The sequence below is a fragment of the Vidua chalybeata genome, chromosome 1, assembly GCF_026979565.1.
Source record: "Vidua chalybeata isolate OUT-0048 chromosome 1, bVidCha1 merged haplotype, whole genome shotgun sequence".
Lineage (NCBI taxonomy): Eukaryota > Metazoa > Chordata > Aves > Passeriformes > Viduidae > Vidua > Vidua chalybeata.
Genome location: NC_071530.1, coordinates 42073435 through 42086980, shown reverse-complemented (window position 1 = coordinate 42086980; position 13546 = coordinate 42073435). Strand labels below are relative to the sequence as shown.

General features: G+C 37.0%; 1 protein-coding gene across 2 annotated transcripts in view; it reads left to right on the top strand.

The window, feature by feature from the left end:
- ABHD5 (abhydrolase domain containing 5, lysophosphatidic acid acyltransferase) overlaps positions 1–13139 on the top strand; it is a 28666-nt gene extending 15527 nt beyond the window's left edge. For both annotated transcript variants that reach the window (XM_053953825.1, XM_053953834.1), the window contains exons 3-7: positions 88–460; positions 3810–3964; positions 8096–8207; positions 8728–8914; positions 10905–13139. In XM_053953825.1, the coding sequence (XP_053809800.1) occupies positions 88–460; positions 3810–3964; positions 8096–8207; positions 8728–8914; positions 10905–10994 (917 nt within the window). In that variant the 3' untranslated portion in view covers positions 10995–13139. The remainder of the gene's footprint in view (positions 1–87; positions 461–3809; positions 3965–8095; positions 8208–8727; positions 8915–10904) is intronic.
- The last annotated feature ends 407 nt before the right edge of the window (positions 13140–13546 follow it).

Sequence of the window (13546 nt, the reverse complement as noted above, 5' to 3'; positions counted from 1 at the left end):
CTATTTAAAACAGTGGTTTCAGTAGAGTGTACTTCATATTTTGTCAGATGTGTCTAATAACACAATTTTTTCCCCTTTTTTCTCCAGGTATTGCAAGCATATACAATAAACGATATGTGTATATATCTAATGGAAATAAAATATGGACACTGACGTTCTCTCCAGACCTTTCAAATAAAACTCCACTTGTTCTCCTGCATGGGTTTGGAGGAGGTGTTGGACTGTGGGCTCTCAACTTTGAAGATCTCTGTGGGAACAGGACCGTTCATGCTTTCGACCTCTTGGGATTTGGACGTAGCAGTAGACCACACTTTGACACTGATGCTCGGGAAGCAGAAAATCAGTTTGTGGAATCCATAGAAGAATGGAGAAAAGAAGTGGGGCTAGAAAAAATGATTTTGCTTGGACACAACCTAGGTGGATTCCTGGCTGCTGCTTACTCCTTAAAATATCCATCAAGGTATGTGAAAATAAAGTAATAAAGGGATTCCTTTTTTGTATTTGACTACTGATTTTAATATAGATTTTATTTCATCAAGCTCTTTATAGATAATCTTTATACAGATGACTGTAATGATTTAAAGAAAATATACAGAATTCTAAGACCAAAGTATTAATTGTGTGGTTTGTTTCCAGGTGAAGGAAATAGGTAGATATGGTAAACATGATTTTCTGTATACTTTTCTGTACCTCTTCAGTTTAGTAACCCCTTGCCATGTTATAAGGTGAAATAGCAGTGAATATATTTATGGGTGAATGTTTTTGTCCAAAGATTGTTTTGTGAAGGGAAAATAGGCCTGTTATCTTATGGATAACATTGAAACTTTTGAATATAATTCCCCTAGGTAATTTATGCCTATATGCTAGCAGTCAGCCTGGTGCCAGCAGAATGATGTAAAAATTATTTTAGTGACTCTTTGATTTAAATTGTTGGTATGCCACTTCATATTTCTTTGTAAGACAACCCATCTGCAGCAGTTCTCTAATTATATTTCATCATCATTTTCTGCACCATGTTTTGTGGAACAGTTAATACGTTTTTTTTCCCCTTAAAGTAGTAATTTGTTTCTTTTATGTATCTGGTTATAAGTCCCTTTATAACTGACCTAGGATCTCACCAACTGAGTCAATTCTGTATCAAAAAATGTCAGTGCTTTTGTTGGGATACATTTAGTGGTCTCCTATGAAAATCTGAATATTAACTCTCCACATCATATAGCAAATTCTATATTTTACTAAACATATCTTATTCTTTTCTATTCATGTCAAGTTTTACTGTTTCTTTGTTTCTCACTTGGATATATTTGAAGTAATTTCATGCATTGTTTTTCCCTAGAACACTTTGCCTTTTTCTTTCTAAATGGACAACAATTAGCACAAGTGGCTGGAAATGATGCGTGAAAGTAGATGTGTTTCTAAATCCAGAATTGCAATAAAGATACAAACCTATTATCCTTTTAAACCAACTTCTAGCTAACTGTAGTTAGGTTTTTGTAGGGATCACTTATAATTTCCTTACCTCTTTTTCCAAAGTATCTATAAATGGCACTGTCCTAACCCTTTGGGATCAGATATTGGTTTTGCCCACTGTTGACTTACATCAAAAGTGGTGTTTTATTTTTATGCCTCACTATGCTTAAGTTGGGGTTAATTAATATGGAGATGTTTCAGTTTGTGTCTCACATTACTAATGTTTCTCTGAAATTAAACTAAGACCACCAAAATAACAAATTGACTGTTAGGGTCTTAGAAGAGCATTGAATCAAGTGATAAATATAGCACAGCTTTCAGCCAGGTTATCTAAAAATGCATTAGAGGCTTAAGGGATTCTGGATACATATTGTTAGGAAAGTAGATCTGTTTCTCCAAGCATAGATGATCCGTTAATTTGCTACACTGTACCAGAGTCCATGGAAAATCCGAGGCTACTAATCCAAAAAGATTCCCATTTAGCTTATTGCCAACTTGAAGTGGGCCATGATTTTCAAATAGTGCAACTTCTGGACATTTACTTTGGAAGTGATTCTCATGGTCAACTTCCCATTATCCTGGATTATGTTTTAGGCTTGCTTACCAAAAGGAGAATTGCCAAACAGGAAGGAAAGTATTAAGAAAGGAAACATGAAACAAAGGTTACTTTATTTTTATTAATTTGTTTGCCATATTATACTTAATGCCATAGTTTGTGCAGAGTGTGTGGCTGTCCTGAATGGCTCCTCATGCCTTGCTGTGCTGTGCCTCTGATCTGTCCTGTTTGGTTTGTACAGATTCTACCCTGTCCTCTCTTACTATTGCAGGGTGCGAGTATGCTCATAGCTGAGCCAACAACCAATAAATGTCTTTGTGATGTTAATCCTTTCCAGCCCTTCATTCCAAGAATAGGTTTTTGGTTTCCCAACTGATCATAACCTAGAAATAACTTTTGGGATCACTTCTAGCATCATTTTAGGCACTATGAACTTTTCTGTGTTAATATATGATCTCATGGCTTTAACAGGGAAGGAAGTAATGAAGGAAAAAGTTAAAGGTAAAAATATAAAAACCATAGATGGATTTAGGTTAGATAAGACTTTTAGGATCTAGTCCAACTGTTCACCGAGCACTTCTAAGTGCACCACTAAACCCACGTCCATAAGCACTGCATTCACACATCTAAATACCTCCAAAAATGGGTACTCAATCACTTCCTTGGGCATAGCATCATAAAATGGTATAGGTGGGAAGGGACCTAAAGGATTATCTGGTTCCAACCCCCCTGCCATGGGCAGGGACACATCCCACTAGACCAGACAGAACAAGACAGCCCATTCCAATTCCTTCCTTTCAGTGAAGAAATTTTTCCTGATACTCAATCGAAACCTCCTTGAGGCCATTTCCTCATGTCCTATTCCTTGCTACTTGGGACAAGAGACCAACCCCCACGTTGGTAGAACCTCCTGGCAGGTAGTTGTAGAGAACGATAATGAGGAAGCTGAAATGGAAAATCATCTTAAAATGGAAAACTGTAGTTAAGGGTCACTTTTTCCCAGAAATCACCACAATCTAGAACATGTAAGAGTAGGTGTTATTATGGAATTAAATAGGAAAGGGACAATTAAAGGAAAAGGGACAATTCTAATCTACCAGGATGAGTTAGAATTTTGCTTGTGGGGGACCCACAGCACAAAGTGATCAGTAGTTGCATATGCTGGAGACTCCTACAATGCTCTCTGTACTGATATTCCTTTGAATAATAATTTTACAAATTGCCTCTCTGATGTTTTCTTTCATGACCTAAAATCAATAAATTTGGAAGACTACTGCTAGTTTTACTCTGCCTTTTTCAGTTCAAATTTTACTTTGATGATTTTCCAGTTAAATTGTGTCTCTTCTTTGAACAGAGATCTTAGACTGCTAGAAACTTCACTTTAATGAAACAGATGCAATTATCCTCTTTTCTGTCAAGTTAAACTACTCCTGCAAATAATATTGAATGAGCATTTAGATTCGGCTATTTTTTAAAACAGAAACAAGACTATCCTTTCTCTCAAATGTTTGCGACAGTGGGTATCTGTAATATACTGAGTTTCTCTTTGTGACACATTCTTCCATGTTTCTGGTCATACATATGATTAGGTGCAATTTACTCTCTAATTAGCAATTGAAATCAAAATGGTTGATGAATCAGAAACTAGGTAATAAGCCTCTGTGATAGAAGTGACTAAAGTAGGCTGTATGTATATATCTGTAAAACAGATAGCACGTTTTCATCATGCTCAGTTAAAGAAAAGCTACTGTACTTTAAACCGCTGAACCTTTTTTGCCAACAGGGTCAAGCATCTTATCTTAGTGGAGCCATGGGGTTTTCCAGAGAGGCCTGACAATGCTGAACACGAAAGACCAATTCCAATCTGGATCAAAGCACTAGGAGCTATATTGAGTCCATTTAATCCATTAGCTGGGCTAAGAATAGCAGGACCCTTTGGTGAGTTTTAGCTACTCTTAAATACCATTTCTGTTTTAGTTAAACATAAACGTGGAGCAGACAACGCATTATGATAAGCTTTTTTGCAAGTTTGTATCACCCATGGAGGAAAGAGTTGGAGGAGAAAGTGGGAGAGGTTGAAGAAAGTTTGAACTCTTTAGGAAAGAAGGCAAACTCTTGCTATTAGAAGCACTAGTGCGATAATCTACAGCAAGCTACACTATATCGTCTGTACAGGCTTCAGTTACAGTGAGTTGGATTATGCAGGTGTCTGTTGGGGAACCCTGACAAAGAGGCGTGAATGTGAAAGGTTTTTTTCTGGTTGCCTCTGGTCACAGTCCATTTCGCTTCCCTTCTAATTCCAGTTTGATGAGCAAATGGGATTTCCAAATTCCCTTAACATTAGAAGGCAGTCTGTCATAAATGCAAGAATCTTTGGCCTGAGTTCAGAGAAGTTGAAACTGGGTTCTTTCGATTAGCCATTTTCTTTCTACTCTAGGAAATCTTGGAGGCCTCATTGGTGTCCTGCATTATGGTGGCAGTTCATATTTCCATTTATTCAACAGCACTAATGGAATGGTAGATAAACTCTCTATACCCTAATACTAGGGCTAGGTAAGGCTGACCAAAAATACTGTGATTTTAGTTCATGTGGGGAATGGGGAGAAGAGTGTAATGAAATCTAAAAGTCATTATAGCTATTCCTTCTAGAGAAGAAAGAGGTTATCTATCTGTTACTTTCTGTGCTACTGAATTATCTTCTGGAGAGGCTTGGAAAAATATATCCTTCAGACTCCTCACAAATACAATTAACTAATCTCTTCATCATTTTTGGTATTCAGTCTGAAGATAAACTTGTGAGATTTCTAGGCATTGTTTATATTTAAACCACATCTGTTTCCTAAATCTATTTCTATAGAATATATATTTCAATATGCTGCATATGCTGATTTGTTTCTTTTCAATAGTGTGACAAGTGTAGTTTTTCAGACAAGCAACATGTTTTGTACAAACAGATTTTTTTAAAAGCAAAATGCTAATTTGGTTAACAAAACAACCTGGAAAATATTGAGTGACATGCACTGATTTAATGTGTTCTATCCAATAACAAGAGCATGCATAAATCAATCCACATGGGAAAATTCAAAGCTGAAATTGTCTTCCTTAGCAATAAGTGAAGTGCTGCAGAAGCAGACTCTGTCCTGGCAAGGTGTCCCCACACCTAGCCTCGCTTATAGGTTGCCATGGAGGGCAGTGCCTTTAAAAATTTTTTCATCTGTTACTGCACTGGTAAAAAAGTTTTCCATCACCAACTTAAGTTCTTGACAGGTGAAACCTAGTTCTTGGAGAAGGGTAGGTCTAAATACTGTGCTGCAAGTAGACATCAGATCTAGCCTGATGAAGGCACTGAACTGAACCCAGGTTTCCTTCCACGTGCGGATGTGTTTGAGCTGGTGGGCAGACGTTGAACTGTTTGAACTTCACTCTAAAGCCAGTTGTTCTTATTCAAAGGTATGAGTTCAAATGTGAGCCAGGTTCATTGGGATATCACAGTAGTATCACATGGATATTTAATCAGACCCACAAGCGAATACTTAAAACTGGAATCCAGAGATATCTTTTTCTTTGAGTGGTTTTCAGGTAGTTGATTTGCATGTTTTCTTTCACTTAACTGGAACAGTCACCCGGGAGTTTCACAGTTTGGTGGGGGTTTGGTGCTTAGGTTGGATTTCTGAATTCCATGTCTAGAGCTGGATGCCTGAAAATTCCAGAATTGTCAGTGTGACCACACCCTTTTTGTGGAAATCTGTGTCTTCAACGTTATAATTTCTTACAGTATTTTCATAGACACTGTAGAAAACATCAGCCAGATCATTCTTCTTCAGACAGAATTTCTTCAATAAATACTACAACAATGGTTTACAGTCTGATTTCATTCCAAAATTTGTTCCAAGGTGCCTTGAATCCTTGTTTCATTGTCCCCTGTAAATTCCCAGGGGAAAAATGTTTTGGAATTGGACCCACAGAAAAAGCACTTCTTATCAAAACAGAAAGGGAATTCTAAAATTTGGTAACACTTCTTGCCACGACCTGCTGATAGCAGGGCAAGGGGCAGAATTAGACTCTTTTTCCCAAGTACTCTTATTCCAAGCCAGCTGAGTTCACTTGTGTTCAAAAAACCCAAACACACAAGAAAAGAAGTCCAGCAATTGTACTCTATGTAGAGAAAATAGAGCAAAGCCAATTGCCAGATTTTTACAAAATCTTCATTGCTTTGGGAATTAAATCACTGTTTCATAAGGGAATTATTTTCTCTTGCACTGTATTAGTTTTCTAAATCTGTTTAAAGCATGCGTAAGGGCGTGTTGCAATAATCTCCAGGTTACGAAAACATAGATCACTGTGACAAGGTCTACATAAATAATACCAGGCCTTTGCCCAGGACTGGGTGGGAAGAAGTGACATCATCATAATTGCATAGATTAACAACCGTATGAAGTTCCTACTGTCTGGAAAAGGGGAAACATAACCATGAGTAGTCACACTTAGCTCAATGTCCATGTGGAGACCAGTGATGAGTGTCATTCCTCACAGATCACTGTTGGGATTGGCTGTTACACATCTTTGTCAGTAACACGGGCAGGAGGATCGAGTGTGCCCTCAGCAAGTGTGCTGATGGCCCCAAGCTGTGTGGACAACAAGCTGTAGGGGAGGGATGCCAGCCAGAGGGATGTGTACAGGCTTGAGAGGTGCCTCATGAAGTTCAACAAGAACCTCATGAAGTTCAACAAGGCCGTGTGCAAGGTTCTTAACCTTCTTAACCTGGGTCAGGGCAATCCTGACCACTTCTGAACAGATTGAGGGCAGCCCTGAGGAGAAAGACCTGGGGTGTTGGTTGATGAGAAGCCCAAAATGACCCAGCAATGTGTACTTGCAGCCCAGAAAGCCAGCTACATCCTGGGCTGCATCAAAAGCAGTGTGGCCAGCAGATTGAGGGAGGTGATTCTCCCCCTCTACTCTGCTCTCATAAGACCCTATGTGGAATACTGCATCCAGCTCTGGGGCCCCAGTATAAGAATGTTGGAGGCATTCCCCTTGGAGATAGTCAAGAGGAGGGATATGAAAATGATCAGTGGGCTGGAGCACCTCTCCTATGAAGACAAGCTGAAAGAGTTAGAATTCAGAAGAGAAGGCTTTGGGGACACTGTATAGGAGCCTTCCATTACCTACAGGGGGCCTACAAGAGAGCTGGAGAGCAACTTTTTACAAGGGTCTGTAGTGATGGGACAGGGGTAATGACTTGAAACGGAAAAGTTTAGATCAGATATTAGGGATGACTAATACTCTTAAACTAAGATTAGCCTTGTGGTGAGGCTCTTGTCCCAAAGATCCATCTGGTCAATGTATAAGAGGCTTCTTCCTTAGAGAAATTATTCAGAAAAGACTCTTAAATTTAGAAGGCCTGAATTGGCCCCTGAAAAGACCCACTTCTCTTCTGGCATGTTAGGAGAGCATAAGGACAATGGTTTTCAGCATTAAATCTCTTCATTTATACCAGTAATTGTGCCTTATGTTAAAATTTCTACACCTGTTTTTCATCATGGACTTCTGTTCTTTCAGTCACACACTAGTTAGATGAACTATCTTCAGAAGCAGACTGTTCTGTAAGAGGAGAAGACAGACTTAAGCAAGAAAACACCCCAGCTTTTTCAACAGTGCCTTCTGGTCCTGAAAAGTGTAGTGCATTTAACCTACCCAGTGCTGCCAGAGCAAGGAGAACGTATTGGTATCATGTGAGACTAAACTGGTGACAAAAAGACACTGCTTAGCCCTTTGGCTGGTCCCCATTGTAGGTTTCTTCTATTGCTGTAGTGACCCTACTCAAACATTTCCCATATGTATTTGGTGAGGGGAGCAGCATAAAGTTCTTTACAGTATTTATATTTAATTTCTGTTAAGTGTAATTCCATTATGTTTCCCTAAGACATGCAAGTGATAAAACCAAATAAAGGTTTAGAAGCCACGAGTTTCAAGGGGATGCGTTCTCAGGGCTCTAATGAAAAGCATTAGGCAATCTGATAAAGTAATTTATACACGTTCCCTCTCTAATAGTGTTTCCTGTTTTAACAGGATTAAGCCTTGTTCAACGTTTAAGACCAGATTTCAAGAGAAAATATTCATCAATGTTTGATGATAACACTGTGGCTGAATATATCTATCACTGCAATGTACAGTCACCTAGGTGAGTATGAATTTCCCAGTGTATGTTTTGAAGTCTGTTGTTCATTTACTGAGTTCCTGCTACTCCCTCCAATGGCCATGGCAGCAGTGTGCATGCTATTTTTTTTAATTGGTGGCATTTATTAGATTGAAGAAAAAGGTACTACTGCACTTTTTCTGAATTCCAGATACTGATACTTTTTACATTTATCCTAATTCTAGATTTATTTTCAAATTGTGTTAATTCTGTGAGAGTTTGGGCATTTCATTTAATTAAAGAATTGTTGGAGAACTTTAATGTGTGAAGAATTTCTTTAAAAATAAGGCATTTCATTCTTTTAAGTGCTACCACTCAGTCATGCAAAAACATGGGCTCTTCCTGTTGAAAATTATATGTAAATTTTGGAACTTACTTTTCTTAATTGTGAAAAATCCCAACCTCGTGTACTCTATGCTACCAAAAGGCATGGATACTCTATTTTAGATAAAAAGCAGGTCCAATGGCAATTGAAATTGTTTTTACCCGTTTGAATGCCTTGAAGCGGTGAAACAGCTTTCAAGAACATGACGATTCCTTATGGATGGGCAAAAAGGCCAATGCTGCAACGGATTTCACAAATGGATCGAGACATTCCTATCACGGTGGTCTATGGAGCACGTTCATGTATAGATGGCAATTCTGGCAGCACTATCCAGTCTCTGAGACCAAATTCCTATGTGAAGACAATAGTAAGTTTGACTTCTAAAGCAGTTGTTTGTTTTTTTGTGTGGATTTAAGTCATATCTACGTGGCCAGGTTGGATGGGGCCCTGAGCAACCTGGTCTGTGCAGAGGTGTCCCTGCCCATGGCAGGGTGGTTGGAACTAGATGAGCTTTAAGGTTCTTTCCAACCCAAACTATTCTATGACTCTGTTTTATCATACCAGCTGTGGAAATGGTGTCACTTTTGATCTAGAGCCTAGGGTAATAAGTTCTGTTTTCTGTAACAGAGAGAAAGAAAACAAATGTTACATCACAGGAAACCTAGACAAAAGCTGAATCCCCAGGCTAAGAACAAAACTTACTGTAGCACTAGAAGCCAAAGTAGATCTGTGAGCAAGGTGGTGCTTTGTTTTGTTCTACAACCTGCTAATAGAAGTGGGTATTGTGGTCACTGTGTTTCAAACCACACCAGTCTTGCTGTTTCCATGTATATATATAAGATAGTAGGGAGGCTCTCACAAACTCTCTTCATCTGTCTATGTAATGCATTTGTTCCTCTGATAAGAAAGTAGTTTGTACCTGGTGCTTAGGATCTTGCGAGCATCTTTCTTTAACTCATTAAAAAAATACTTAGTGTTGTCTTATTACCTAAGACATTTTTGTTTTGAGGTATGATATTGTCATTTAAAAAGTGCATACTTACAACTTGATGTGAATGTGCACACTGCATTTTTTTTGTCATTGATTTCTATAAAAATAAATTAATTTAAAAGTATTCCTCACACATTTTCACATCAGTCAACTGTGATAATTGAATATGCATACATGTTAAAATGCTGTGAGGTGATAAAATGTTTGAACACACCAGCTGTGATGTTACTAATGTCTGGAACTATCTGGACAGAAGTGTACAATATGTAATGTATGTAATGCTGATCGTATACTGTAACAAGTCACCCACATAAAATTTTATAATTTGATACAGCTGAATTTAGAGCTGGAACTCAGAGAAAAGACATTGTTATCCAATTGTTTTAAGTGTGTTAAAGAGCACAGATACCTTTAATAAATGTTGACATCCAGACTGAAATTAACTGTTTAACCAGAGAGAGAGGGAGTTGTAACAGAAAGTCACTGTTAAAAATTTTATAATATATTGCTGGGATAAGCTTATACCATGCAAGGAGATTTTTTCCACTCTGGTCAGGGACTTTTAGAAGGGACTGTGGAAAATGGTATTGTATTCCAGGATAAAATTTTGCCAGGCCACATACAGGTTCTAAAAGGTAAATTGCAGTGGTAAAATTGCAGGCATGCTCAAAAACCCATAGGAGGGCAAGGGCTCTAGTGAGACCGAGATGTGGACTGGCAGTGCCATGCTTGGTAAAATGCACAGAGATTCTGTGGTTTTGCATTTATTACTAAGTATTTTTTACTTTGAGTTTCTGGGAGTTTTTAACACAATAACAGCTATACTTGTAGGAGATTTGGTTAGAGACTTAAGAGAGGGTGTTTTAAGGAGGGGAGGGGAAAATAGGGGTTTTTTTTTAAAGATTAGTCTTGGATTGACTGTAAAATAGAAAACAGGTCAAGTACCTTTGCTGTATACTGTGGTACAGTTTACTTCGTAGCATTTTTACAGAGAATAACAAATTTGAGAAATAGCCTATTTGAGTGGAGAGTGAAGGGAATCAAGATGCATCAGAAATTTGATATGCAAGGCATATGTATCTACTAAATTTGATGTGCAGTGACTTGTTCACGCTTCAGTGGTGGGGTTTTTTTTCAACAAGGTGAGCAGTTGAATAAGCAGTAGTTTTACTTTCTTTTCCTGTGTAGGAAAGTGTCTTTACAAGGAAAGAATATTTTGGTATTTCTTATGTTTAGAGTGTTTTTTAGGTTGTATGATGCCAACTCTTAGGTAATGTGTAAAAGACAGGTTCTTCACCTGTCCCAGCATTTATTTGTTTATTACATTTTTGTGATATTGACGTGCTTCTTCACCTTTATCCTCCAGGCTATCCTCGGTGCAGGTCATTACGTGTACGCTGATCAACCTGAAGACTTCAACGAGAAAGTGAAAGACATCTGTGACTCTGTGGACTGAGTGTCCTCTGTTCTTTAGAAAGTCATACTGTAGATAGCATTTAATGGCAATACTCTAGGAAATCACTAAAGAATGCAGAGCTAATGGAACAGGCTCTGTTTGCACACTGTTTCTTTTAAGAAGCCATTTGCACACTTAAACCACTGAGTGCCTATTTTTGGGGGGAATGAAGAGGTTTGAAGCTAACTTTGTACAGCTTTTTTTTTTTTTAATTGTCCTGTCAGGTACAAAATTACATGGAACTTTTGAAACTGGAATTTTCTTCAAAATTTAATTGAACTTTGCACATTTTGAACTCTCTAAAAATGCTGAATTCTCCAACATGGGGAACTGTATCAATAGAGATACAATGTACAAAATGCAATTTGGTTTCTTTATGAATGTTCATACTTTTTAGCTGATGTTTCATAGCCAGAATATGAAACTGCATATGTATTTTATTTTTTGGAACCCAGAACTTCATATACAATATTCTAAGAGGGTTTGTTTTTTAATTGGACTGGTAACAGCTTATGAAACTGATTTTGAGAAAGGGATGGGGCCAAAATAATGAGCAATGTCTGTCACTGAAATATGTTTGTTAGTTTATAAGAAATTGAGGCTCAATATTGGGAAATCCATCTTCTGTTGGATTTTATTTCCATTTATTTCAAGGCATCCTTTTCCATCTGTGCAACTTTTACGGAAGACTCAGTTTGTAAGAGTCAATGATGTCACCAGCACTCATGCTTCCATAAATATTTTGATGTGCAGATTTCTGTGATTTAAAATACAGAAGGAGGCTTGTTAGTTACTCCACCTATTTTTAACACTTTACTGCAAGATTTGTTACTAGTCTAAACCTAACAGTTGTGGGTAAGCTGGTAAGATTTCGATTAGGCCTAGGAGATATCCACCTGGATAGTGAGCCTATTTCCCATTTTCTTTCAGTAGAAAGCCTAGTCCATATTTTAGTGAATTCGAGCTGAAGAAGAGGCAGAGACAGAATATTGATGTTCTCTAATTGGGAACTACAACAGCTTAATGTATTTTATTTAACATTCAGCCTCCTTATAGGAAGGATTATTATTGGAATGAAGAATACCACTATAATGAATTACAATTACAGGTTTTGGAGATTTTCTATATATTTTAATTGAGTATTTCAATATCAGAGATAGTCCAGTCTCTGCTACTTTTTGAATTATAGTTTGATGTTAGTACTTCACATGCCTAGTAAATTATATTAAGAAAAATACTTTGTCACTTTAAAGCCAAATAATGTGGTGGTTTGTTTTTTAACAAGTTTACATAAAACTATTGATCTGGTTTTGAATATTCAATTGACTACTGAAGAGTTCTTGATACTTCTATGCAAAGAGAATTTGAATTAATGATAGCACCGTCTTAAAGCTTGAATTATGTGCATTTTTTTTCTCAAATTAAGGAATCGTTGCACATATTTATGATGTGGAAGGCAAAGATACCTAAAATATTCAGGAGATAATGTGATTATGTTCCCCAGTAGAACATAGTCTCTCTTACTGAAGGAGATATTTATCTATACGGTACTATGTAAACATCAAACAGTTTTTGTGACTGCCATGACTGGTAGCACTTCATATCTAGCAAGATAAATATTTTAATTAAAAGTAAGTATTGAATTAAATTAGTTTTTCAATTAGCAGATGCCAGAACTGTAAAACAAAATTTTGGGTTACTTGCTAAAATCTTGAAAATGGAAAATCAGAATTATCAATTATCAATTCCATTTTTAATATAAGCTATAAATTATCAGTCATGCCACCATTTAGGTGGATGCCTTCAGCATGTTGGTTATTTTTCACCCTTTTCAGTGTCTTATTTTGTATTTATCAGCTTAAACAGCTGTTTTAGTTGTGCATAAAAACCTAAAGCAAAAATAAATTTTGACTCTTCTACAAATAATTAAAGGTGAAACAAATTATTGGGATTTTGTGATAGCACTTACTGATGGGAATTGTAGATTCCACATCAAAAGTTGGAAGTAGGGATAAAACTTGCACACTGGATGTGAATATTGTTTTAAATATACCTTGCTTTTTCAGCTTATTGTACTAATAAGACTTATTGCTTATGTTTTGCACAATAAAAAAATTATTAAATGTTATATTTTATTAATGTTAAGACATTATATTGCTTTTTTAAAAAGTTATGTGCAATTAAGCCCTGGAAATCAAGAGTTATTAGTAGGTTGAGGTAAATTATCCAAAATACAGTAAAAATACATTAATGCTTATTCTCAAATGTCTCAATGTTCTTAGGTTTCCTTGTATTTAACTGAAGCTGGTGAGCGTTTGTCAACAAGTAGCTGCAAGCTGAGAATGTTGTTTGTATGTATAAGGAAAAGGATTCTGTGTTATCTTCCAGGAAGTATTAGATACTACTGTGAAGGTCAAGATGGAATTCTGAATGTCCTGCAGTGTGCAACATAATCTGATCAAATTACTTTTATAAATGTCATAGGAGGTGCTGAACAGAAAATGAATGGCTGAAAAGACTTGGGAGCTAGACCTTTTGTGAGCAATTACTGC